The 26,387-nt window shown below is 52.7% G+C and overlaps 8 protein-coding genes and 1 non-coding gene across 9 annotated transcripts; 6 read left to right on the top strand and 3 right to left on the bottom strand.

Annotated features, from left to right (window-relative positions):
- Positions 1 to 375: 375 nt before the first annotated feature.
- On the top strand, positions 376 to 2,163 carry CTHT_0005890 (uncharacterized protein; the record flags this gene model as incomplete). The annotated part of the gene is made up of 8 exons (XM_006691059.1): positions 376 to 381; positions 465 to 577; positions 642 to 848; positions 902 to 1,266; positions 1,315 to 1,414; positions 1,468 to 1,585; positions 1,646 to 1,777; positions 1,864 to 2,163. 8 exons carry the CDS (start codon positions 376 to 378, stop codon positions 2,161 to 2,163), a joined length of 1,341 nt encoding a protein of 446 aa, XP_006691122.1.
- A 1,484-nt stretch (positions 2,164 to 3,647) lies between these two features.
- Positions 3,648 to 5,852, bottom strand: CTHT_0005880 (uncharacterized protein; the record flags this gene model as incomplete). Its single annotated transcript, XM_006691058.1, has 3 exons — positions 3,648 to 3,700; positions 4,225 to 5,398; positions 5,448 to 5,852. 3 exons carry the CDS (start codon positions 5,850 to 5,852, stop codon positions 3,648 to 3,650), a joined length of 1,632 nt encoding a protein of 543 aa, XP_006691121.1.
- A 1,078-nt stretch (positions 5,853 to 6,930) lies between these two features.
- On the top strand, positions 6,931 to 7,723 carry CTHT_0005870 (uncharacterized protein; the record flags this gene model as incomplete). The annotated part of the gene is made up of 3 exons (XM_006691057.1): positions 6,931 to 7,174; positions 7,227 to 7,295; positions 7,407 to 7,723. The coding sequence occupies 3 exons, from the start codon at positions 6,931 to 6,933 to the stop codon at positions 7,721 to 7,723; spliced, it is 630 nt and encodes a 209-aa protein (XP_006691120.1).
- A 2,742-nt stretch (positions 7,724 to 10,465) lies between these two features.
- Positions 10,466 to 11,536, top strand: CTHT_0005860 (maintenance of ploidy protein mob1-like protein; the record flags this gene model as incomplete). Its single annotated transcript, XM_006691056.1, has 4 exons — positions 10,466 to 10,488; positions 10,744 to 10,910; positions 10,963 to 11,238; positions 11,295 to 11,536. The coding sequence occupies 4 exons, from the start codon at positions 10,466 to 10,468 to the stop codon at positions 11,534 to 11,536; spliced, it is 708 nt and encodes a 235-aa protein (XP_006691119.1).
- A 602-nt stretch (positions 11,537 to 12,138) lies between these two features.
- On the top strand, positions 12,139 to 13,188 carry CTHT_0005850 (mitochondrial ATP synthase subunit 5-like protein; the record flags this gene model as incomplete). The annotated part of the gene is made up of 4 exons (XM_006691055.1): positions 12,139 to 12,297; positions 12,510 to 12,821; positions 12,919 to 13,011; positions 13,075 to 13,188. The coding sequence occupies 4 exons, from the start codon at positions 12,139 to 12,141 to the stop codon at positions 13,186 to 13,188; spliced, it is 678 nt and encodes a 225-aa protein (XP_006691118.1).
- Positions 13,189 to 13,858: 670 nt separating this feature from the next.
- Positions 13,859 to 13,940, bottom strand: CTHT_0005840. The gene is given in 2 exon segments: positions 13,859 to 13,893; positions 13,905 to 13,940. It is a non-coding gene; the product is annotated as a tRNA-Gly (tRNA).
- Positions 13,941 to 17,682: 3,742 nt separating this feature from the next.
- CTHT_0005830 (methyltransferase-like protein) lies at positions 17,683 to 21,217 on the top strand (the record flags this gene model as incomplete). The annotated part of the gene is made up of 7 exons (XM_006691054.1): positions 17,683 to 17,757; positions 17,886 to 18,112; positions 18,169 to 18,542; positions 18,604 to 19,649; positions 19,697 to 20,371; positions 20,423 to 20,713; positions 20,765 to 21,217. The coding sequence occupies 7 exons, from the start codon at positions 17,683 to 17,685 to the stop codon at positions 21,215 to 21,217; spliced, it is 3,141 nt and encodes a 1,046-aa protein (XP_006691117.1).
- An 873-nt stretch (positions 21,218 to 22,090) lies between these two features.
- Positions 22,091 to 23,212, top strand: CTHT_0005820 (putative mitochondrial phosphate carrier protein; the record flags this gene model as incomplete). The annotated part of the gene is made up of 4 exons (XM_006691053.1): positions 22,091 to 22,203; positions 22,343 to 22,762; positions 22,815 to 23,145; positions 23,195 to 23,212. 4 exons carry the CDS (start codon positions 22,091 to 22,093, stop codon positions 23,210 to 23,212), a joined length of 882 nt encoding a protein of 293 aa, XP_006691116.1.
- Positions 23,213 to 24,146: 934 nt separating this feature from the next.
- Positions 24,147 to 26,048, bottom strand: CTHT_0005810 (putative transporter protein; the record flags this gene model as incomplete). Its single annotated transcript, XM_006691052.1, has 1 exon — positions 24,147 to 26,048. One exon carries the CDS (start codon positions 26,046 to 26,048, stop codon positions 24,147 to 24,149), a length of 1,902 nt encoding a protein of 633 aa, XP_006691115.1.
- Positions 26,049 to 26,387: the final 339 nt, after the last annotated feature.

The raw sequence follows: 26,387 nt of genomic DNA, 5'->3' as shown, positions 1-26,387 counted from the left end.
GGCTGGCTAGGCTGTCGCGCGTCCGACGTAATTAGGCGGCACCTAGTCTTGGCACCCCGCCAGCTGGACCAGCTGTGGCGCTTAGCTGTGGCGGCCTATCAGATGTGTGGCTGCTTGCTGACGAACCGCAAAGGCGGTCAACCGACCTTGAGGATTCTGCCGCCAGATCCCGCCAAAATTTCAGCGACGGCCCTGCGATCGCATTGCTGCAGTAACACTGAGGGCCATCTTCAGAGGCGGAAAAACAGTTGCAGAACACCCTAGTTATCGTCGCCATTGTAAAGCGACCTTCAACCTAGAGTCCAATTCCACAACCGATCTTGAAGTACAAAAAATCCTGGCGAGATTAATTGAAACCGCCAGTCGTGCAACGCCATGAAGGTACCAAGCATCAACTCTGCCGCGACCACATCTCTGCTCGACGCAGTCCAATTCCATTTTTGATGGCTAACCTATGTGTCTAGATCAAAGCTCTCACCCGGAGCATCACGGCGCAGCAAGCGCCGGGCTCCGACGTCCAGCGGGCCCCCCGTAACCTCGCCCCCGAACTCCATCCCTTCGAGCGCGCTCGCGAATAGTACGTATTACGGCGGGCGTAATTTCTCTACACACGGTAGTTCAGACGGCGCTGACCTTCCCAGTCAACGTGCCCTCAATGCCGTCAAGCTGGAGCGCATGTTCGCCAAGCCCTTCCTCGGTCAACTAGGCAACGGCCACGTCCAGGGCGTGTACAGCATGTGCAAGGACAAGAACTCCCTCAACTGCATCGCGTCAGGGTCCGGCGACGGCGTGGTCAAGGTCTGGGACCTGACAACCCGCGACGAGGAGACTTGGCGTGTGGCGGCCCAGTATGTCTCCATAACCCCAAGCTTAGTTTAATAACATAGTCTGACGTCCCCAGCAACAACATTGTCAAGGGCCTGACCTTCACCAATGACAAGAAGCTCCTTTCATGCGCGACAGACGGCATCAAGCTATGGGATCCCTATGCCTCGCCAAGCAACACAACACCCATCGCTACATGGCAAGAGGGAGGCCCCTATACTTCGCTATCCTTCCACAGATCCGCCAACACCTTTGCCGCCTCGTCCGGCCAGGGCTGCATCCGCATCTGGGACCTGGAACACAGCACTGCGGGTCAGGCAATACAGTGGCCCAGTTTTGTCGATACCATCACCGATGTGTGCTTCAACCAGGTTGAGACATCGGTTATCGGGTCCGTAGCTACGGATCGCTCTATCATTCTGTTCGACCTGCGCACCAACAGTATGTAGCCGGCTTCTATGAGTTAAGACTGGTGCTAACCTCTGACAGTGCCGGTCATCAAGACCGTCCTGCACTTTGCCTGCAACCGCATTGTGTTTAACCCTATGGAGGCCATGAACCTGGCTGTTGCCTCCGAAGATCACAACATGTATGTTATCAGAGATACGCCGAGAGCACTACCGCAGATTCTGACTCTCCTAGCTACATCTTCGACGCCCGCAATTTTGACAAAGCCCTCAACATCCAAAAAGGCCACGTCGCCGCCGTCATGGACGTCGAGTTTTCGCCCACTGGCGAGGAGCTGGTCAGCGGTTCCTACGTAAGCATCCCCCTCCCCTCCAACCCATCATTCCAAGCCTTACATCACTAACACACTCAGGACCGCACTATCCGCCTCTGGCGCCGCGATGCTGGTCACTCGCGCGACGTCTACCACACCAAGCGTATGCAGCGCGTCTTCCGCACCATGTGGACCATGGACTCGAAATACATCCTCACCGGCAGCGACGACGTGAGTTCCCCCCCCCCTTTTCCCCCTCTCTTCCCCCTCTCTTCCCTCCCTCCCCTTCAACCCCCTCACTAACACTGCTTTTCCAGGGAAACGTCCGCCTCTGGCGCGCCAACGCCTCCGAGCGGAGCGGCGTCAAAGCCACCCGGCAACGGCAAGCCCTCGAGTACAACAACGCGTTACTTGATCGCTACGGGCACCTACCCGAGATCCGGCGCATCCGTCGGCACAGACACCTGCCCAAGGTGGTTAAGAAGGCGACGGAGATCAAGAGGGAAGAGTTGGCTGCTATCAAACGCAGGGAGGAGAATGAGCGGAAGCACAGTAATAAGAAGTACGAGAAGAGGAAGAGTGAGAGGGAGAAGGCTGTTTTGGTTAAGCAGCAGTAAACAGTTTACAGGAGTGCGGGTTATGTTAGAAACTGGGACTTCTTTGGGTGCATTGGCCGGCGTTTTTGGGGGTTTATGGTTCGGCATGTTGTAATTGCTATAATACCAATAAAGGGATTGGCGAGAGAACTCCCAATTGCCTTCTTATCTTTGCTCATTGGTGACATCCGTCAAGTACAAAGTGGGGTGAGAAATGCAAAATGTGGTGAAAGATACAAGGCTATCACGGTTGCACGATAGGGACACAGTCTTGACACACCTGATTTTCCCTAGACAGTTTGAGTATCCCCGACAACAATATCTATCAAAGCATCACGATCTTGCATTAGAAGCGAGGGCAAATGATCCAATCCCATCTAGAGGATATACGAAACTGTATACAGCTCTCCACAGAATCTTAGTCAAAGTGTTGCCTCTCCATAGAATGCTATGCGAACAGCGTTACAGCCAGAAGGTACAATCAAGCTAGACATTAAAGGTAGATCTTACACTACCTATAGCTTAGTCCTAGCCCTAAGATAGTTCTTCGCTGCTGTATTCATGCCTTTTTTTTCTTTTTTGTTTTTTTCCGCTCCTTCTTTTCCCTTTTCCCCCTTGCTTTCTCTTTCCTACCTCTTTCCCTTCCGTTTTCTCGCCGTTCTTCCTTTCCTTCCTCCTTTCTTTCTTTTCTCATTCTTCTGTTTTTCTTTCCTCTTTTTCATTCTACCCTGTGCTAGACTTCATTACAAGGACCACACAAAAAATCCATGAAAACTCCTTTAATATAAACCAAGCTTCGCGAACACGAGCTGAACTTTCCCTTCAAAGCGTCAAACTGAAGCAATCTCACACCTCCAACTGGCATGTGCAACGCCCGGAGACCTAAATAACTTCTCGGGGTCCTGGCCGACCAACACCCAGAGATAGATCCTCAAGCAACCATCAACCCCCCGGGATTCCTGCCTGCAAAAATCGAGCTTTCGAAAAGAGTTTTCTCGATATTGCGCAACCCCGCACCAGGTGCCTTGGGCCGGAAGCCTTGGCCGGATTTTCTGGCTGGATCAACACAGCCCGGGATGGTGTGCTGGTGTGCATCATGCCGCCATGCGCACCGAGACTGAAATGGTCTTCAGGGCTCTTCGCACACAGTTAAGTTCTCTATTGCTTTACCCCCTGTGATCTTATCGCTCACTCGGAGGGCCTGACAACAATGTCTTACACGAAAGCGGTTACTCATTTTCGAGGACCTGACATTCGTGATTTCCCAGCTCTTTTCCATCGAGTGCCTTTACACCTTTACAGATAAATGGCAAGCCCCTTTAATGATAGCGACGCGTATGCTTGACTTATGGCTCGTGGCGATTGAAAAACTTGACCGTGTAGAGGGTTGAGGAAAGAAGGAATGATAAAAGCGAAAGAATGATGGGAAGAATGGAAAGGGAAAAATATAGGGAGGGAATGGGGGAAGCGTAATGAAAGAGATGTCAACGGGATAAAATTCCAACTCAACCATCCTGCAAAGCACAAAACACCAACTCAGCATGATCGTAAAGCGCTTCTAAATTTTGGGTATACAGCAAAAGCTATGTTTCAATACGATATAGCTGGGATAATTGCGGTTGTCCCATTGCTCCTCCCTCCCCCCCCCAACATCACCAAATGGAACCATCCCCTGAGTGAGTAGTATGCCCCGATTGTTATACCATGACCATAGCCTCGTTCAACCCATCATGATGAGGTGTGACCCAAAAAAAGTATCAGAGGGAATAAACCACAAAGCGAAAACCATCCCAAACTCCTGTGTCGTTTCATGGAATCCAACAGGAAAATGATGAAAGCAAAGCAAAACAAGAGCAAACCAGAAAACCCATTCGAATCTACTGCAAAGAGGGACATCCTCAAAACTGACTGTATCAATCATCTCTTTTCCCCGTCAACTTAAACGCTTTCCCCCCTCCCACCCACTCCCCCTCCCCTCCAAAAAAAAAAAAAACCTAAAAAATACAACCCCGCGTCCGCCCCGCCCACCCTTTCGGCTGCTGCTCCGGGACATGGGCACGCCATTTGCGCTCGACTGCCTACTCATTGGCACTCCTCCCTTAGCCGGCGACGGGCCTGGCGTACTACCGCCGATCGGCCCCACCTTCGGTGTAGATGCGCGCACGTTGGACTCGATGGGCTCCACCACGTCGGAGAGGACGGGTAGGCCGAGCTGGCGGCGCACCTGATTCTCCGAGGGACGCTCGCCCTGGAGGTAGGCGACATAGCGGTGGTCGCGGGCCGAAATGGACGCTGCCTCGAGAAGTTTGCGGCTGCCGCTGCCGTTGGGCATGTCGAACGAAGCGCCGACGCCGAATTGCGCGTCGTACTGCTTCAGCGCGTTGATGACCATCAGGTCTTGGTTGGCATCCTCGGTGCTGAGACTGCTCGGAATGTTATACTCCATCTTACTGTAGCCTTTAACATAAGTGGACGGGAACGTCGGGGGCAGTTTGGGGTCGGCCGCGAGCATGCGCTCGAAGTTGCCGGGGAAGTCGAAGTTGGCCAGCATTTCGATACCCATCAGCTTGTCATCTGTGAAATTCGGGTTGCCGCGGTTGCTACGGGTAGCGTGAGACACATTGCGCTCCATCATGGGCGCCGACGGCATGGAATCGCCGTCGTCGTCCTTGTCGCCATCCGCGCCTTCGGTGCCGGGCTCATGAATGGGGTGCCCGTTCTCGTCAAGCTTAGGCTTGTGTGTGAGGAGGTACTTGCGAGCCGCCAGGGCCGCAGCGTTGTAGTACATGGCAAGCTCCTTGTCCGTAAAGAGCTTGTCGATGCTGTAAATGGGGCCAGTGGCCTTGCGGTTGATGAGACGATCCGTCTGCCACATGGGCGTGCTGTTGGAGGTGTCCAAGTGACGACGCTGTGGCACCGGTGAGCCGTCATCGTCATTGTAACCACGCTTCCTCTTCTTGCCCTCCATGGCCATTTCTTCCATTTCACGGCGCAGCCGTGTGGCCCGCTTGCCATGTGTGCCGCCGGGGCTGGACGGGTTGGTGATGCTATATTGGTTCGGGTGTAGCAGGAGGGCATTCGAGTCGGCAATCTCGAGCGCCTCCTTCTCCTTGTTCAAACGGAACTTCTTGGCCATGATGCTGTTGATTAGGCGGTCGCGTAGCGTCTGCGACAAGGCCTTGAACTCGCGGTTCGCGGTCTCGGTCTTGAAAGCATGGGTGTTTAGGTACTCGGAGGTCTTCTTTTCGTAGTCAAACTGTAGAGAGTCAGCAACGGCCAAAGAAAGACGGCGAGACAGCACATACCTTGAACTTGGTAAGGGCGTAGTCCCGCTGCTCAATCAAATCCTGCACCTTCTCCATCCACTTCGCAAACTTGGGTCCGGCCTTCTCAAGTAGCGACTTGGCCGGGCCATCGCCGCCGCCGACCTGCTGCAGTTTTGCATACTCCTCCTCGAACTTATCCAGCGGGCGATCCACGTAAGGATCGAAGCTCATCACCAGTGAGGTGTCGATCTGGATCCGCGTGAGCTGCTCGCGGTAGGCCTGGTCGCGGTCCTTGCTAAACTTCTCGTTGAGCGTAGCAAGCTTGTCAACGAGCATCTGACGGCGTTTGTCTCGTTTGGACTGCGCCGGGGGCGGCGAGCCGTTGACACGACGGTCAGGGCGGTTGGCTGGCGCATCAGCCATAGAGACGTCGTTCGTGGCCATTGTGTGTGTGGCGTGGTCGTGAAAAGTGTTCGCTTGGAGGAAATCTTGTTGATGGAAACAGATGCAAGATGCTAAGGCAGTCGTGGAATCGGTGGCTTGTAGACTGTCCTCGGGCGGTTGAGTACTGGGAGAGGAGATTAGAGAAGTGAGAAGTCAAAAGATGACAGCCGGATCTGGCTTGTTTGTGGTCGGGCGATGGAACGATCGAGCGGTTCTATGGCATGAGCATCTAAACGCTGATTCTTCGTTGGGACGATATATAGACAAGAAGCCGCGTGTCCGATCGTGAAGATGCGAAAATAGGGCGAAAGAATGGGTATATGGATTCCGGCATGTGTGGGTTGTGGGAGACGACGACGGTGAGGAAAGAAAGCTTACTAGCCGGGTAGCGCCGCTTGACCACGACCAGGGCAGCCGCTTACAATGGCGCCGCGAGAACAGTGTCAAACGGTTTCTGCCATTGTGCGCACACTGTAGTCATACTGTGTGGAGTCTCCGAGGGAGGTCAGCCAACCAGAGAGCGCCCTCTGGGTGGTGGGTTAATCCGAGTCGGCGTTTCGCGCTTGAAAATCCCGTTGTGGGGCTCTCTGCAAGGGCGGGTCGCGGGGCACAGCTGGGCACCAAGATCAGGGTTGGCATTGAGGCTCTGCCTTCGATTTCAGCGGGTTGTATGTTGTGCATTGCACGTTGCACTTGAAGGGCCGAAGCTGAGATCAAGCTGCAGGCGACTGTGTGTTCCACTCCCTGAGAATCCAGGCTGGGGGGACTTTCATCGATCGCAACCTGAGTACCACACCACCAGCGAAGAGCTCCACCCTGCGATGAGGCGCATCTGGACTTGGTAGACAGCGACCTCACCTACCTCACCTCCAGAGTCCAATCAAGGGGCCTCAAGTTCAATGCCAATTGAACCTTAGGCCTCAATTTTTCTACTTACATTTCTTGAGCTCCTACACCAGCCCCATGGACTGGGTCGACTCAACACATCGCATCCAGCTCATGACCTGTTACTCGTAACCCACACCTCACTCACGACCTCAACCTCTCAACCGACTTACCCTACCATCTATTATTACCAATGGATAACTTCCAGAACCTTTCCCTCAACGACCCCCCGCCACCTCACTTGGGGCCGCCGCCGGCGGGTTTCCAACAGCAGCAGGGTCAGTTCCATCAACAGCAACAGTTTCCTCCCCAGCAGCCGCCCGTTGGTGGCATCCCAGGGGGCATTCCACCTCAGTTTGGTCGTCCCCCTCCGCCGCCCCAGCAACTGCCGGCCCAGATGTTCACTACGGCTGCCCAGCTCTTGGACTTGACCGACAGTAAGCATTGACTTTCCCACTTTAGAGGAATCAGAAGCTAAACTTACTACAGAAAAGCTCATGGTAGCTCTGCGTGACGGGCGCAAGCTCATTGGTATTCTGCGCAGCTGGGATCAGTTTGGTATGAGCAAGCCATCAATGCCATAACCGTCATCGTCGTTTTCCATCGATGATGAAAGGCACAGTCTGGGTTCTGTCTGCAGTTATTAACACATTCTCTTTCCTCTCACAGCGAACTTGGTTCTTCAGTCGACCAAGGAACGCATCTTCATCCCGCCTAACACGATGCCGAACCAGCCGCGTGGCCTGTACGCCGACATCGATCGCGGCCTGTTTCTGGTGCGTGGCGAGAACGTGCTGCTCCTGGGTGAGATCGACCTCGACAAGGACGACGACCCGCCGCCGGGCTACGACCTGGCCGACGTTGAGCTGGTCAAGCAGCTGGCTAAGCAAAAGCGCCAGCAGGATAAGGCTAAGGAGAAGAAGAAGCTCAAGCTGCTCTCCAAGGAGGGTTTTGAGGGCGAGAGCGTTGGCGAGGTTCTTCTGTGAATGAGATGCAGGCCCGTATGGCAAATGGCTCATATGGGATGATGCATATTTGAGCTGGAGACAGACATACAAGGATCAGTGGTCTGGAAGCAGAATATTGTGAAATGCTATCCAGCCGCTATACGATTGAATCGAGCATCTCGGAGAAACGGTTATTGAGCATAGAGAAAAGCAAATGAAGCTCAATCGAGCACGTTTGACACTGACATCGTGCTGTTCCCGTAATCGGTGATCACACTGGCTATGCATATGTCTTATTAACGTGCCCATACCTATGCAGAACTTGGAAAGCAGGATTAAACCCCTCCACCCTAACTTTCCCCTCTCAATCCTTCGGCCATTTACCCTTCGGCCCCTTTATCCCCGTCCCATCCCCCAGATATGATCGCCGTCACAACTAGCAACAAAGCCGAGTTCGGATATGCGGTGGCATCACCCTCGGACCCGCCAACCGGATACCCAGCATCATCAAGCTCAAACATCGGATGCAGCAAGTAATCACCCGCCAGTTCCGGATCCCCATTCGCACCGCATTCATCACCAGCATGGCAAAATCCCATTCATGCGACTCCTCCAGCAACCCAAACCTGCTTAATCTTCTCCGCCGTATGCCGAAGTGGCCTACGAAGGAGATGTTGAATTTCTCTTTTTCATGGTAGGGGAAGTCGAAGAAGACGCCAGGTTCCTCTCGTTAAAAACAGCCTAGACTCAACTCTCACAGCGATGGAGTCAGCGTCTGGGTCGGCTTAGGTCTAAACGTTGAAGGGGACACCGTCGTAGACAACAAGGAGGTTAACCTTCCCAACCGAAGATCCAATTCCTGGATTTTGTTGTAAAGATCATCCTAGGTGGCGCTTAATCTATTGAGAAACTCAAAGCTAACTCATCTCAAGTTTAACCGGTGTGGGTTCTCTCTTAACCATTGCGAAGTATCAGGCTTCTCCGGATCGGGGACCTCACAGGGAATTAATCTGCCGTGCGTCCACCATTCGACTCCTGTACAGTCTAACTTAGCATGAGCAGCTGTTCGATTGTAACAATCTGAAGCCCTTGCCTTCAACAGACATCTGGGTTAGGGGGGTGTTGTAGGCAGACTAATGTTGTGCCATCCCCAGGTAAACCTGATGGCAAACGACATGAATATCTGCAAACTTGTGATATCCGCGCCGGAGGTAAAGTTGCCATTGTCAACACGTAATGATGCTAAGTCGGAGCTGATATGACGGCGGCGAATGTTGGAAGGACTGGATGATCAATCCACGTTGGGTAACGGGGATCGCTTCGACCACAAAGAGAAGGATCAAGAATAGGGGTAGGCGCATCATCGTTACAAAAGTATGCTCGTCCGAGACTCTCTTGGTGGGCTTCGACAGCCGTGATAGTTCAGGAATCGCAATCCAATGCTCAACGTGTCATGGATATCTCTGTTTATTACCGAAGAGTTGGCTCCTCATAACCCCTGAACACCCGAATATATTTGGGAAAGTAACAACATTAAATCTTGTTTCTTATTGGCCTTCCAAGTATGGTATGTAAATGACAAACACTACCTGTGAGAGGTTTCAAGTTGTATACTTCCCATGCACGGCTGTGCAAGTTGATTAGGAGAATATGGAATCTGGGTGCCCAGAATGCTTGGCTTGCTTAAATGCAGAATGACCCACACCAAACAAACTCCCAAAACGGCTTCTTGAAATGAAACTTAAGAGTTAGTATAAGTAAGTTGTCAATGCTGATCTTCATGTCGCTTTGGTTTAGAGTTTCCACACATGTCCAAGTTGTCGGGACAATGACACCCATGACTCTCAAGAAGCGGCTCGGAAGGAACTCCGAGTAACGGGCCGCCCTAATGCGGGGTGCTGTCCCTGGCATCTCTAACCAATAGACCCTTTCCTCGTGATGTTCTTGTCTGCTCGCCTTTGTAGTTGGAAGTTAGATCGCGCAGATAAAATTCTGATAAATTTACAAACACTCCCGCAGCTCCACAAGTTCGGAAGCATCCCTTCTTTGCGCGGGGACAGGGCAGTGATGATGCAGCTAATTCAACTCCCAGCAACCGGCAGATCATGGAGTTAGCACGAGTTTGGGCGCCACTCCGCTGTGGAAAGGCTTTCACTTGGCGCCGGTCCGAGTGGCGCCTCTGGTGCTGTCCCTGGCGCTGCCGCGATGCATTGCATTGAATCTAAGCAGGCATGGATGGGTCGGGTGCCCGCATGGATGGAGTGGGCGGTTTTGATGCGGAACTGGAAGATTGCAGTGGCGGTTGGGCTGTTTTTTGTTTCCGTCTGGCGGTCGCTGTTGCCAGAGTGAGGTTGATCGACCTGGAGCATTTTCCATTCCGGCTTCTGTGCTGTTCTACGTATTGGCCTGCGCCTTCAACTCTGTTGTCGCTCTCATCCTCACACATCACTCCGCCAACCTGAACTTCCGTATTAAAACCCCCTCCCCCTCCCCCCCCCCCCAGAAAAAAAGTAAAGACAGTACCCGCGCTGCAACCATCGAAGGCCAGCATCTCATCAGCTGCATCGGTGTGCATCCCCGTCCCCGCCCTCGTTTCCTTGGCTCCGCTGTTAGCGCAGCAGTGGAGCGTCTCCAGACACTCTGACACTGCGTCATCAGGGACTGCCCGCTCGGCTTCCCCGCTAACACTTCAGCTGGTGTCACTCTAGGTGACCTCGCAGTTTAAGGCAGGCGTCGAATAATAATATCAGAGAGAGCCCATCCTGCTGCTTGGTTCTCGCCATGAGCTCATTTCTGACAACAGTGTGAGTCGACTTTCTGTTGTCAGTCCGTCCGCTGCAAGCCTGCTAGAATGGCGACTTCCCGAGTGTATCGTCCCCTTTCCTCGCCCATTATTATTACATCTTTCAAACCTTTTTGGTTCTACTGGGGTCAGCTTAGGGTCTGCCTTATCGCCCGTCGCGTCGGCGATTGCCGCCCCGAGGCTACCCCAAAGCCCAAAAGCCCAGCAGCACAATGCGACGTTGAACGTACCGCTGACTCTGTGTGTGCGATCGCAGCAACAACCGGACAAAGAACCAGTTCCGACCTCGCGCTCCTGGCAAAGGCGGTGCTACGAGTTACCAGCTGCGCCAGTATGCCGAGGCGACCTTAGGCGGCGGGAGCTTGCGCAAAGTCGTCAAGCTTCCAGAAGGCGAAGATGAAAATGAGTGGTTGGCTGTGAACTGTATATGATGCCCAATATCGCTTCTCGTTGCATGCAACTGACATTGGTGAAGTGGTGGATTTCTACAACCAGATCAACCTGCTCTACGGCGCCATTACCGAGTTCTGCTCTCCCCAGTCTTGCCCCGAGATGAAGGCGACAGATGAGTATGTACTCGGCATCATGAGCGTGATGCACTGCGCTGACGAAGTCAGGTTTGAGTACCTGTGGCAGGATTCGGAGAACTACAAGAAGCCGACCAAGATGCCCGCGCCGGCTTACATCGAGCAGTTGATGACATGGGTTCAGAGCAACATCGACAACGAGCAGGTGCTTCCGACCCGGATCGGTGAGCAAGAACGCCCAGAGGCAGACAAGACACCCCTGAATGCTGACTGCAAAAAGGTGTCCCGTTCCCCAAGCACTTCCCATCGCTCGTCCGCCAGATCTTCAAGCGCATGTACCGTGTGTATGCCCACATCTACTGCCACCACTACCCCGTCATCCGTGAGCTCGGGCTAGAGCCCCACCTCAACACCAGCTTCAAGCAGTATGTGCTCTTTATCGACGAGCACAACCTCGCCACCGGCAAGGACTATTGGGGCCCTTTGGGAGACCTAGTGGACAGCATGCTGCGCAGCGACTGAGCTGTCCGACGTTCCCCGCTATGTTTTAAGATACCACCAGAGTTACGGGATTGTTGGCGTTGAATGGACGGCGTTCGGGTCTGGCTGAATTAACCTGAGGGTTCACGGCTTTTTCATGTTTGGTTCATAGCTCAATTCCAGGGAGGGCAAAGCATGCGGAATGCTTCATAATGGACGGTTGGTAATGAATGGTTAAGTAAGGGACTGCATGCGATGCTGACCATTTTCTCTGGACGGGCTGCAGTATTCCGTTTGTATTGCCATTGATTGTTAAGGTAGATTTTAGTACTTATTCATGTAAAGGTTTGATTCGCAATCACAATACATGACCGTATTGCTCAGCGTGATTGGCAACGGCGTCTTTCGAGGGAGCAGCTCATCATGAGGCTCAAGTTTATGAACTCAAAAACTGAGTGGACCCTTCCAAGAAACCGAAGCCAACAGAGGCTCAGCTCCGGGTCCACCCGACGTGCTTGCTGCCTCAGGCACCAACGAAATTGCCGAGCACCCTGTCAAACCCCGTTTCTGAAAACTGAACGGAAGCTTTGCTTCACGAACCTCGAGGCCCATCACCACCGCGATCCGCCCTCCCCCAGCCCACCATGTTCTCCAGACAGGCAGTGCTGCGCGCCGCGCGGTCGGCCGCTCCCCAGCGTGCCCTCCTGGGCCAGACTCGCTCCTTTGCCGCCCCGGCCTCGGCCGACAAGGTCAAGCCTCCCGTCACCCTCTTCGGCCTCGATGGCACCTATGCCACTGCTCTGGTATGCCGCCCTCCCGCACATGTCTACATACCGTCCCCCATTGGCCCCCCTCCCTCCCTCTTCCCTCCCCGCCGAGCTCGCCGTCAAGATACCCCAGACACTAAAGGCGGTCCGCGGGGGTCTATTTCCTCTCTCAATTGGCCTTGAGAAAGAAGCACAGCCCGGCTAACCTGCGCCATTTTGCTTTCGCTCGCGCGGCGCCACGAATATAGTACACGGCCGCGGTCAAGACGCAGACGCTGGAGCCCACCGCCAAGGGCATCGAGAAGCTGGGCGCACTGCTGCAGAAGGACAGCAAGCTCGTCACCATCCTCGAGGCACCCACCCTGACGGCTGCCGACAAGAGCGCCATCGTCGCCGAGCTGCAGAAGAGCGCCGGTGCCGCGGGCGAGACCGTCAAGAACTTCCTGGCTACCCTCGCCGAGAACAACCGCCTCGGTCTGCTTCCTGGCGTCTGCAGCAAGTTTGGTGAGCTCATGAGTGCCGCTCGTGGTGAGGTCGAGATGGTTGTTACTAGCGCTCAGGTAAGGGTTTTGCTTGGTGGTGGGATGGAGGGGTAGTGAGGTTGTGGGGCAGTATTACGTGGTTTGGGATGAGAACGCTAAGATATTGTGTGAACAGCCCCTGGATAACAAGACCCTCGCTCGCCTCGAGGCCGCCGTCTCTAAGTCCGACGTTGTCGGCGCTGGCAAGACCCTCAAGGTTAAGAACACCGTACGTACTTCGACTTGCTCGCTACAAATCCTTAAGAGCTTTCATTGTGCTAACGCAAGCCAGGTTAACCCCGATATCATTGGCGGCCTGATCGTCGAGGTCGGTGACAGGACAGTCGACCTCAGCGTCTCCTCGAAGATCGCCAAGATGAACAAGCTCCTCACTGACGCTCTGTAAATTAAAAAAAACATTTTCTATCATTTAACTTCCGTCTCATTTTGACGTCTCATGGGAAGGAAGCCTCTCCTTCTGCTGAGTTGGGCGCAATGAAAGAGACCGGTATCGGAGGGCTGGAGTGTGTGTTTGATGCTGTGGTGAACCGATGAGAACCCTTCGTGGTTGACCCCTCCCCTGTGTACATGAGAGCCAAATAGACGAGTTGCCCGGTTTCAGTCATGTTTTGGCATGTCTCGCCTTGATGTAAAGCTTGGAGAGTGAATTAGACCCAGAAACTCTACCACCACATTCCCGCAATACTTGCCCTCAAGCCTACCCTGTATAATGTGCTACAAACAGTCTTTAGGCCAATTGATTTGCAACCAGTCTTTTAAAACACAGTCAGCTATCTAACAAGGAATTGAGTCGTTTCTACAGAGTGCCTTTTAGCCGAAGCATGCCCCTCGCTCCTCTACCCCTCACTGCCGCGTCCTCGGGCATACGAGTAGCGTCGCTAAAGCACCATAATAACGACAACTTACACTACAGCAACAATTGCGGATTTGACCCATCAACATGTTCCGATCAAATAGCATAACACGATAAAACGGGAACTACACTGCAGAGCACCTGAACACCTGAGGCAGCAAAAATGAACTCCTCGATCGAGGCAAGAGGGGTGCAAAAGGCTTGCGCCAGCCGCGAATCGAACGCGGGGCTCATCGAACCTTGCCTGATGGCAACGATGAATTTTACCACTAAACCACTGGCGCTTGGTATTTATGCTCCAGAAAGTGAGTTTGTGAACCCCTTGAGGTGGGGACCAGGGTTGCGGCGAAAAGATTCTCTGCCGACCCCACCGTTCCCCTTCCGGCTCCGTCTCGAGTTCGCCCAGTGTCGAGCTCCTCAAAATGTACTCTGTACATGGTGATAATTCGGACGTGGAGCCTTAATGGAAAGGGTGGAGAGAACAACCTGTGATGCCATGTCTTCTTTTTGGCCCTCAGGGACATCGAATCTCGAAACTACCCGGTTTTCAGGAAGCATATGAAAATATATCGGGACGTTTGTTAGCCTCTTTCCAACGACATCGCAAATTAGGGATTGAGAGACAGTTTCTTTGTCAAGGCGGCTATGTCTCTGGAGACCTTGGCTTCGTATCAACTTTTCATAGCTCACAAACTCACAACTCGAATTTGCCAAACATATGGCAGAACCTTCAACAAGAGGCAATCTCCTCAAAGCGTAATTCTTGAAGCCAAAACACTGGATAAATGACGGAGTCAAACAAGTTCCCCAGTATCTGGTTAAACAAGCAGAAAAAGAAAACAGAAAGAAGGGGGAGAGTGTAGTAAGGAGGAAGAAAGGAAGGTAAAAATCGAGAGAGAATAAAATGGAAGGAATGATCAGACCAAGGAAAGGAAGAAAGGATGCAAAGATACTAAATGAAAGAGGAAACGGAAGACATGAAAGACTAACATAAGGGAGCAGGTAGTGAACGCGAAACTATTCTCATTAGAGATTTCAAAATTCTTTTCAAGATCTAACAGAAAACCAGGTTCGGCAAGTGTTGGGAATCACTTTGCCATGTGCTAACACTCCCTATGTGACAGTTCGGTTACCGATCTACGTCATTCTAGGTTCTGGCTTTCCGAGGGCTGCTGGGTGCGAGAGCGATATTGTAAAAGGGGTACTGAAAGAAGGGGGGAAAGGAGGGGAGAATGAAAAGGGGGGGAAGCATAAGAACTCGACTCGCGGCAAATTTACTCATTAAAGAAGCTCAGCAACAAAACCAGATTACGAGATCAGCCACTGGTGTTTATTTCCTCTCCGCCTCTTTATCCACACAAGCATTGAAGGTGTGAGCAAACTGAGGCAGCAAGGCCCGCCTCTCTGTACTGAAAGTGCCGTCTGCAACTGCTCGATATGTCTATGATATGACTGCCTCCCCGGAACATTACCTGTAATGATGTTTTTTCTCTCCTCAACCTGCCCTCTTTCCGACAATATCCTTCCGAACTGCCTAATTGCTTCTTTCCGGTCTTACTGTCATGGCTGAATTTCGAACGCACAATTCCTAAAACTGATAGATTGAAAGCCATCACGTCTGCCAAATCTCTGACTGAGCTTTTTCATCTTCACTCTTCTTAGACGGATCAGACGTCAACACTCACTTCCTACAGTAAACTTGAAGATTCAACGACTAACCTTGGACCGTCTGTGTTTGCGGTTTCAATGCCGTATCTGCTACGAAAGCTAACGCTAAGGTACCATGAGCACTTTTCCCTTCCGCTCACCCCTTACTAACACCAGAACAGCAAACCATTCTGATGAGCTTGAAGAACACAGTCTCACACCGCCGACTTGCTCATACAACCCTCGAAGTTGGAGACAGAGAGATGGCTCCCTTGATACGCGGGGCTGATGGCCAGCTCCGTGCAGAGACCGATGCGGAGCTTTAACAGAATCGCTTTGCTGCTGTCCAGGTATTGCCAACACCAGAGTAACTGGCCCTGAGAAAGCGTCAGAACCGAGCAGTTTCACATCGGAATCTTACCCACACGACGCTCGGAGGCCTAGAACAAACAAATGGATCGCTCATCGAGTTTCCTGTCAACCAGGACACAGGGAAATGATAACGCCCCATTACTTCTTCCATTGATCTTTCCATTCAGGGGTCTCAACCCCAACTATCAAGGTCTGTATCATTCCAGGGAACTGCAAGAGCAAATCACCAGGCTTGGGAAGTTCTGTAGTTTCAAAGATTGGTTCGTGGCGTACTGGCTGCGGCATGGAGTCACCTACATTCGGGCACAACAAACAACAGAGCTCAACCAAATGTTTTTTGATAGGCCACTCACGGTCCTCTTCCTTTTACTGTACCAATCTCGTATCTCGTCGACCGACTTCCCGAGCATGTTCTGCCGTAGCGAGGTCCATGATGTCAAGGCCATGGTCAGCATCTCCCTGAATCGAAGCACAACCGCACCTCAATAAATAGTGCCGAAGGGAGTTCACCCCGTCATGGAACAATATCTCATCAAGGAGCTTACAAAGTTTATTGAAAAGATCCGGTCGAAGATCGTCGCCAAGCATCCAAGTCTTTGGGCCGCATCCCGGACAAGTGATCCCTTACGGGATAGCCACCGTCAATCTTACAGCGTGCTCAAAAACCAAATACAATGCCCTCTCCCAAAGCGTCATGCTAAGGAGTGCATCAGAATTTCGAGGAGCGGAGCATCGCTCATGAAAGTATTGAAAACGACTCTGATGATGCAAACATGGAGCACTTAAAGCGCCAAGAACTAGACGGTGACAAATGGACTGAGGCAGAGTCGTTGGGAGATTGGGGAATTGCTGATGTCAAATCTCGGCCTATCAAGACATGCTGGTCGAGCTGCAGACTCATGAACAATATGAAACACAGCTAGCAGAATCCATGATCAAGTGGTTCAGCATCACTCATGAAGTTGACAATCTCCTTCCAGGAGAGAAGACTGTTTCGGGATCCTTCTCCCGGTGCTTTTGTGGTCACAATTTGTCATAGTACACAAGGTGCATGAGCACAGCCTTTCATTCATTCTCCCATTCGTTTTCTGCTTGATCTCAACGAATGACGTTGGCATTCCGAAACACGTCTGAAGGATATTCTGAAGGTTGTTTAGGAGATCTGTTACGATGGATCCATGGCTGGACAAACTCTTGCTCCTAACTCTATCCATTTTGTCTGAATGACGAATCGAGGCCAGCTCGGGAACATGTATACCTGTATGCTTGGGATACACACCCCCAACAGATATGGGGGCACATTGTGGAGCAGCAGATGGAATATTTGAAGCTGCGTTGTCCACGCTAGCCCTCTATGTGCCACATGGAGGACAAAATGGATTTCATTGAGATGATCAAGCACCGTATCCTAACACATGGAATCCAACTAAAGTCTTGCTTCACCAATCGTCCTCTATTGGCGACAGTCGCAAAGTCCGTGTTGCTCAATCCACCTGCCAAAAAGCGGAACAAATAGCAGCAACATGTGGACTTAGATGAGCATGATAGACTCAACTAAAGAAGGCAGTAAATTAGGATGATGGATTGAAAGTTCGTGGACAGATGACATGCTTACTTGCTGTACTCGTGGTATTTTGAAGGGGAAAAGAAAAGGAAGAAGGGAGGAAAGGACAAAAAAGATGGAGAGACAGATTATCCTAGATCCTAGTTCATATCCAATAAGAGTTTGTTCTCTATGTTAATTCACGACTTTGTTCAGTTAAGTGAATGCAAACTTCGTATAAAAGCTCATTAGTTGTGATTAATGCACCTTATAGCACTTCACGGGTGAATGATGACACAGTGCAAAAGGTTATCGACACTGTATAAATCCTCTCAGCTAGGGATTGAGCATCAGTCAACTCCCCTAGAGACTCACTCACACATGAGCACTGCGACCTTTCGCACTCCCATCACGACTTCTAAGTTAGATTTCAACCCATTTTACCTGCTTGCTGTGAACTTAACATGCCAAAACCAACAAATGTCTCATTTCCACGAGGCAAGTCAGCCCAGGCCAAGGCAGATGACCAAGTCATGGCGGTACGTCCTTATAACCATGCTCTCTCATTTTTGGCTCCTATTTTTGTCGCAGTTAATATCCTGTCAATGACAGTGATATGAAGTGACAATAAAGCTCCAACTAACCCAAACATTTTGACTATGCTTAGACCAACAGTAGCAGCATCGTTTCAAAGCGCAGTGTCGAGCGTCTCTATCACCCCAATGAGCCTCACTTTTTCCGGTACTTCGTACCCAAGCCCCAGCGTCGTGCACCGCTCATCAACCGAGGGTATTGGCTGCGCTTGAGGGTGATAGATGTACTGGTGAGGGATTTCCTTCATGACGCGAAGAAGAGGGGGAGGAGAGCGGTTGTGGTTAATTTGGGGTGTGGAAGGTTTGTTTTTTGTGACTCACCCGTGCTTATGGGGAGCAGATGCTGACTTTAGACAGTGATGTCTTGCCGTGGCAGTGTCTGACACGGTACCCGGAGGAGTCGAAGCGTGTTTTGTTCGTGGATGTGGATTTTCCAGATCTGATTGAGCACAAGCGGCAGACGGTGCTCAATACCCCTGAGCTGGTGGGCGCCTTTACAGGGTTGAAGGGGCCGGGAGAGACAGTGAAGCCCGTGGTGCTCCAGACGGATCAGTATGTCCAAATTGGATGTGACTTGCGTGATCTGGTGACATTTCGCAAAGGGTTGGACGCTGTTCTGAGGGCTGAGCTCGCAGAGTGCGAGTTCATTTTCGTCGCGGAGGTCTCGATCACATATATGGAGACTGAGGGGGCAGATAGGGTGATTCAGTGGGCGTCTACACTTGGGAATGGTATGTCTTACGTTCTCATTTGCTCACTTACCTTAACCCGATGCTAACTTCCCAAAAGCAGCTGAGTTCATCCTCCTAGAACAGATCCTCCCTGACGGGGAGGACCATCCCTTTGCGTCGACCATGCTCAACCACTTCCAAAAACTCAACACGCCCCTCAAATCTGTCAAGACATACGCCACCATCACCGACCAGCACACTCGATTCCTTAACCATGGCTGGCCGTCCGTCCGAGTCTGGACGCTCTGGCAGGCCTGGGCTGATGAGACATTCCTCCCAGCTGATGAGCGCCGTCGTCTGGATGAGATCGAACCGTTTGATGAGTGGGAGGAGTTTGCACTTTTCGGCAGTCACTACTGCGTTGTGCATGCCAGGACGGAAATAGAGGGGACGACAACGTACAATCCTCCCCCGGCAGTGCCGAAAACTGATGGGATTCCGATCAAGGAGGTGCCCCTCCAATTCGACCCATGCCCCGGACAAAAGGGACAGCGTCGCTTCGCCGCAGCGATGCAGTTGTCAAGCGATAGACCTAAAGAGCAGCCTGTGCTGCTAAATGTTTTGGGATTGGGAATAAAGACGAGGTTGCAGTCATGCGATCTGTTCAGTTACGGAGTTGAGCCTGGAAGCGAGGCAACATTTGCTTTCCGTGGAGGGATTGGTCCAGCAGCGAGGATGTGCCATTCTTTGACAGACCTGGGGAGCGTGGGTGTGCTGCTTGCAGGCGGCAGGGGGTCGCCGTCAACCCCGGTGAAGGACTGCTGGCTTTTCGATAGGAGTTTGAGGGCATGGAGGAGGACGGATGACTTGCCTGTGCCGTTGTACAGGCATTCTGTTGTGGCGTTGGGAGAGTCAGGGATGGCGCTGCTTGTTGGGGGGAGAGGGGAGAAGGACCTTTTTGAGGGGGCGCTGCTATATCATCCTGAGGCTGGGTGGGTAGACTGCCAAGTGGCTGGAGAAAGGCCCGAAGCAACTTATGGTGCAGTTCTCGCCTGCGTGGGTGCTAGCAGAGCTGGATACTTTGCAGGCATCTATACTGGAGGAATAAAAGATGGCCTGATTGCTGACCAGCTTTTGCGATGGGAACTGGATATCTCTGATGTCAAGGTATGTCGTACTTTGGCCTTGCTTAACAATGAAAACTGACAAAATAGAAACCATCAATACGATTTACTTCCATGCAAGTCAAGGGAGTAGACAATGAGCAAATCGCTCGCTGGCTCTTCGGGCGATTTGGCGCCACATGTCTTCAGCACAGTGAAGGATTCTTTCTCCTGGGCGGCGTAACCAGAGATCATCTTCTCAGCCGGGCAGACGAAGTACTGTCTTTTGCCGTATCGACCGACGAACTCATCATCACAAAGAGAGTATTGGGTCAATGTGCCCAGTCAGGGGTGCCAGTGCCACGGCCATTGCTTGCTGGACATTCCGCGATCTCCCTACCAGATGGCAGCATCACGATTGTTGGCGGCGGCGCTACGTGCTTCTCAATGGGGACCTTCTGGAACGGTGGTATATACACTCTTCGCTTCGCCGAGTCCGATCGCAACGAGACAGCCGCGTCTCAACTAGCATCCCGTTGGACGTTCGAGAGGGCAGTTGACATTGTTCCAGGAGAGCAAGTCACTCCCACAAGAACAATTCCCCAGGTCAACGGCGAAAAGGCTCGTATCACGCCGATTCCCAATATAAAGTTGCAAAGCCCAGACGAGTTCCTCAAGATTCTACGGGAAGGCCGACCCGTAGTATTCAAGGGTCTGGACCTGGGAAGCTGTGTCTCAAGTTGGACATTGGATTATCTTGAGAGCAAGATTGGGACAGATCGCAAGGTGAGAGGATAATAACAGAGTCGAGGGCCCCTGCTGATAAAGGAAATACAGGTCGTCATCCATGAGGCCGCGACCCAAGCCATGGACTTCAATTCTAAGAACTTCCGTTATGTGACAACGGACTTCGGCGACTTTGCCAGGCGGGCACAAAGGGGCGACAAGCTGTACCTGAGAGCTCTGTCTCAGGACAAGCCGTCAGAGAAGCCGACAGTGCTGGCAGATGACTACCCAGAGATAGCGGCAGACTTTGTGTTGCCGCCACAGCTATCTTCGGTGAAAGAGAGGCTCTTTAGTTCCGTTCTACGGCTTTCGGGGCCGGTGAACATGTGGCTTCATTACGACGTAAGTTGGTTTCCGTTGTCCCCGAGGGCTGGACATTGACAGAGACGGCAGGTTATGGCCAATGTCTACTGCCAAATTGGCGGTTCGAAGCGCATGGTTCTCTTCCCGCCAGCGGATGTTGAGTACTTCTCTTTTGCCCCTGGAGCATCTAGTTCTAGCGTAGATGTGTTTTCGACACTTGGTACCCCTGAGTTGGCTGCGACACACCCTCACGTGGCCGAGCTTGGGCCGGGGGATGTGTTATTTCTGCCTGCTCTTTGGCTGCACACGGCGATGCCCACCTCAAGCGTTAGCATCGCTGTGAACGTCTTCTTCAGGGACCTTGATAACACCTCGTATGCGCCTGGTAGGGACGTGTATGGCAACAGGGACCTCGGAGCGTACGAAAAAGGGCGACAAGACATCGCCCGGATCGCCAACAGTTTCAGCAAGCTGCCGGCCGAAGTGCGAGAGTTCTATCTCCTGCGGCTGGCGGACGAACTGCGGAGCAAGGCACGATCTTGAGATCTCTCGGACATGGAAGGTGACTCGGCCGATGTCTGATGGCGAGGTACGTACACTTCCGTACTTGCGGGGCGATCTCGTGCCGGATTCTCTGCTGCCGGTTGGCCCATCCTGACGTCCAATGGCAAGCGAATGAATACCTCAGGCCGAGTCAGCAAGGGACTTGCGTAGAGGGACCAACCTGGCCTCTCGGCTGCTGCACATCGGCCAAGCCGCAGACAAAAACCCATCCGCCACATGGCGTCACTGAAAACATGCATCGTCAAAAGCCGCAGAGCGCAGTATCACATCCGCCGGGACCGAGTTTTTTGCGCATCTGGCGGTGAAATATTTTATGATGCTATCAGAGTTTCTAGAGGGTGTGTCCTAAGCGGTTGCCATCGATTTTAAAGGCGATCTGTAGATACAGAACAATTGAACATGTGAAACCGATGATGCCGGCGTCCCCCCTGATGCAATTCTGAAATCCTAGTGTCAAAAACTGCCCAAACTCGCAAAATCCAAATCGCGAATCGGAAAGTTCTCGCGGTCCGTCGGCCTTGCAGAGGGGCCAAAGGGGCGCCAAGACCTCTCCCAGTTGGTTTCGTTATCTCATATGGCCCGTGCGTGGATGGCCAGGGTCGCCGCCCCCCCGGGCCCCGGCTTTTACCGACCAGAACTTTTTTACCTTTTCTCCCGGATGCCAGAGCCCTCTCTGCCTCGTTTTCTCCAAAAAGGCTCACTGCCATCGTCGACCTCGGAAACCTCTCATCAGGTGCCAATTGAGCCTTTGTCTTGACCCTCGCGATTTCGAGAGCGTCAAGAATCAACTCCACTCACTTCTTTTTTGTTTACTTTTCTTCTTTTCCCTTCTAATACCCCTCAGTTGCCAAAATGGCCACCGAGCAGAAGCAGCAGCTCAGCGGCGTTCAGCTCTACTCCCGCTTCGCCTTCGCCGGCGCCGTCTGCTGCTCCGTCACCCACGGTGCTCTGACTCCCGTTGATGTGTATGTGTTTCGTCCAGACAGGAAGTGTTGCGCGCGCTGAAGGCTGGATCTTTGGCCTTATCCTCTCTTGCAAACGCAGCGCTGCTGTCGCAAAACCGCGCGTCAAACGCAACCGGCGGCTGACACTCTTGTCTCACAGCGTTAAGACTCGTATCCAGCTCGACCCCAAGACCTACAACAATGGCATGCTCGGCGGCTTCAAGAAGGTCATTCAGAACGAGGGTGCTGGTGCCCTTCTGACCGGTGTTGGCCCGACCTTCGTCGGCTACTTCCTCCAGGGCGCCTTCAAGTTCGGCGGCTACGAGTTCTTCAAGCAGCAGCACATTAACTTCCTCGGCTACGAGACCGCCTCCAAGTACCGCACCGGCGTCTACCTCGCCTCGTCTGCTGCCGCCGAGTTCTTCGCCGATGTTGCCCTCTGCCCTCTTGAGGCTACCCGTATCCGTCTCGTCTCTCAGCCGACTTTCGCCAGCGGCCTGCTCAGCGGCTTCGGCAAGATCCTGAAGAACGAGGGTGTTGGCGCCTTCTACGCTGGTTTCGGCCCCATCCTCTTCAAGCAGTATGTCTACATCCCTTTTTCGCTGTTGTGAGCTTTTACTCAAATTACGCAGGATCCCCTACACCATGGCCAAGTTCGTCGTGTACGAGAAGGTTGCCGAGGCTGTCTACCGCGTCTGGCCCAAGAAGGACATGTCCGACGGCCTGCAGACCACCGTCAACCTTGGCTCCGGTCTCATTGCCGGTTTCGCTGCTGCCATCGTCTCCCAGCCCGCCGACACCATGCTCTCTAAGATCAACAAGACCCCTGGTCTCCCTGGTGAGAGCACCACTTCCCGCCTGATCAAGATCGGCAAGGAGCTCGGCATCAAGGGCTCTTTCACCGGTCTCGGTGCCCGTCTCTTCATGGTTGGCACCCTCACTGCCTTCCAGTTCGCCATCTATGTACGTACCCTTTCTTTGATTCCTGATTTGCTTGTTGTCATTGAAACAGCCCTTAGTCTCGCTCTAAACATCACATTATTTGTCAACCCTTTCTCTCCTTTCCCTGGACAGTTCTTTACATCTCATTATCTGCTTTCACTGCTGGTTTCACGTGTGGAACCATTTACCTAGTGCCATAGTTGGTTCTAGTTACCAATGACTCTTTAACACACCTGTTTCCCAATAACCGATTCCTTTTCCTCCTTCTCTCCATTCCTTCTTCCATTCACTTATTTGTTCATTCATTCATTTCTTTTTTCCCATTCTATGTGTTTATAGAGCCACCAGTCACTCTCAGTTACTGACAGATCGTAGGGTGATGTTAAGAAGATGTTGGGGGCGGTCGGTGGAGTGGAAATTGCCAAATAAATGCATTTATTGGCACGAGAATGAGATGAAAGTGGTGTTCTTGAAGTCTGCATTTTGGTGACTGGAGGTGGTTTCAGGGGCTGGGTGGACATAAGGGGTTGACCCAGGGATAGGGTTGGAGCGGACACACCCAAAATAACCGACAACGACAAGAACGGGCGGGATGATAACCCCAAACTGCTGCATCTTGCGTGAGAGGTTTCCGAATCCGTTAGTAATTGATAAAACGGCGGCAAGGAGGCAATGGTTTGGGGACGGCGCGACCTGTCCCGTGATGAATCCTTTTTTTATGTATGTGAGCTTTTTCGGGCGGGATCTGGTTCTGTTTTACCTCGGGCAAGGAAAAGATTACATGCTTCATTATAGAGCATAGAGCGCTTGGGCATGAGCGTGCGTCTCCTGCCTAGAAGAGTTGGTTGTGGCTGTATCATAGTGTCGATCCGATATCCGCCGGTATAGACTGCCTGATTATCTCCATGGCTGCTCTACCTGAGCCATAGACATGTGACAACACTCAGTAAGGCCCAGGACGCCGACAAAACCCCATCACTGATGCCAGCTTAGACTCAAACAGACCCCTACCGAAATGCCATTTACACCACAATGCCCCTTTGCGCCCATCCGTTCCTTCCCTTCCACGCCCACACAACCAATCCACAGGCAACCCACACACTCCCCGCCATCGCCCAAAATGCTGGGGCATAGCACTGCTGTCCATAGCAAATATACTCCTCTCCTCCATCATTTACATCCCCAGGCCCCAAGATCGACTTCCTAACTCCAGCCTGATAAACAGCCGAGTACACAACTCCCCACAACGTCGCCCCCAGCGCAGGGAACACCGCCACAATGCCCCAATTCGTAGCGAAATTTTCGACGCCCCAGATCACCGTGATGATGATGGGCGTGAGGCTGAACACAGCCCCATAGCCTGCTCCAACAAGAGAGGAGACGATCCAGAAGTGGGTCGGGTTTGATTGCATTGCGCCGGAGGCGAGGAGGGACAGGCCGAGAGAGAGGAGCAGGGAGAAGATTAGGAGGAAGGGGACGCGGGAGAGTGTGAATCGCTGTCTTTGTTGGATTGGAGAGGGGGTGAGTTGCGGGTGTTGGGTTGCAGGGGAGGGGGCGAGGAGGTCGGTTAGGGTACCGGTTAGGAGGCGCGTGGCGGTGCTGGAGAGGGCGATGATGGAGACGTGGGTTGCCGGGGAGGTGGAGGAGGAATCAAAGAGATGGACGGTGGTAGGGGGAGGGGAAAGGGATTTGAGCACGGTGCCCATGTTGTTGATGAAGGCTTCGCCTGGGCCGATCATAAAGAAAAAGCCCAAAGCAAAGAGCCACATGGTGTGATCTGAGAGGAAACGGGCTGTTTCGGTATTGAGGACGAACCGCTTCTTGAGGGTGAGGGCGCCGTCTTTGATGAGGGTTGGGTTTATCAGGGGTTCGTCGAGGTCGGAGGGGGGGATGGTGCCATAGCCGTTGGCGGTGCCGCTCTCGACTCGGCTGGGTGAGAGGAGGACGCTGCTCTCTAGGATGTCGCTTCGCTCAAGCTCCTCGACCGCGTCTTCAATCAACTCCTCCTCGTCGATAATACGCAGCCCGAGGGACCCAACCGCACCAACGATGAACAGCATCACGGCAAGGAAGAGAAAGAACCGGAACACATCCACATCCCCCTGCGGCGAGCCATCACCAAACAGCCTGCTTCCCACTTGGCTCAACCACATCCCGCTCAGACCAAACGCTGCAATTGGGAGCGCGACAGCCAAACCGCGATGCTTGCCTCGTCCGAAATTCTTTGCACACGTCGCCACAGCCGCCATGTACATACTGCACGTCGCAACGCCAATTATCACGAACGAGGCTACCATCGCCGCGTACCACTGTCCCTCTACCCTAGCAGCCCCCACCTTATCCCCCCATGCCTCAGCAGGCACCAAAACCCTCCCCGGAGACCGTCCCTCAACCCCATCCCTCTCCCTCGCAAACGCCACCGCTGCTCCCGTATACCCCACGCCAAACCCCAGCCCAGCCAACATCCCCAGCGGTGCCGGCCCAACTCGGTCACAGAGATACCCCAGCAGAGGCACGGGGGCGTACATTGCCAAGCTCGCAGCTGAGGCCAGCCCATTGACCCGATACTGCGAGTAATGCAATCTTGCCTGCAGCTGCGGCGCGTACAAAGAAAAAATTGTGATCGACCCTGCGCAGAGAGCTGATACTAACGATGAAAAGAGGGCAAGGCCGCGGAGGGCGGCTATAGTTTGAGGAGTTAGGAAGCTGCTGGTGTTGGAGGATGAGGTTGTGCTTGCGGCATCATAATCATCGTCGCTGGTTCGGGTGCCTGTGCTAGTGCTGTTGAGGGAAATGGGTTGTTGCGAGCCGGTGGTGGTTGTCGTTGAAGAGGAGGGGACGGGAGTAGACGTTTGGGAGGAGGAGGGCGAAGGGGAGAAGAACTTCGCATCTGGGGGGGGGTTAAGGGAGGACATGTTTGTCATGTTGGATGAGAGGACATAGAGGTGAGGTCGGAAGTATATTGATGTTTTAATATCCGGACAGAAGAGGTAATGACGGTAAGCAGGCGGTGTGGTAGCGTAGTTCCAATTGGGGTCTTAACTGGAGCCTTGGAGGAGCGTTGATGGAGATGGGCCGCGGCATGCGGTCGTTTGTTGTATATTCACCGCAAGCCAATTCTCATTTTTGCAAAAGAGATTGTCAAAAATTTCTAACACAAAATGAAGTGCAGTTGGCGTGTGGCAAGAAAGATTGGCGAGGTTGATGATAACAAGAAAACGAACACGTCAGGGTCCGATCGATAAGCCGACCTGTTGGTGTTG

Source organism: Thermochaetoides thermophila (assembly GCF_000221225.1).
Source record: "Thermochaetoides thermophila DSM 1495 unplaced genomic scaffold scf7180000011806, whole genome shotgun sequence".
Classification (NCBI taxonomy): domain Eukaryota; kingdom Fungi; phylum Ascomycota; class Sordariomycetes; order Sordariales; family Chaetomiaceae; genus Thermochaetoides; species Thermochaetoides thermophila.
Note: the sequence above shows the minus strand (reverse complement) of the source record. Positions and strands in the feature narration are given on the sequence as shown.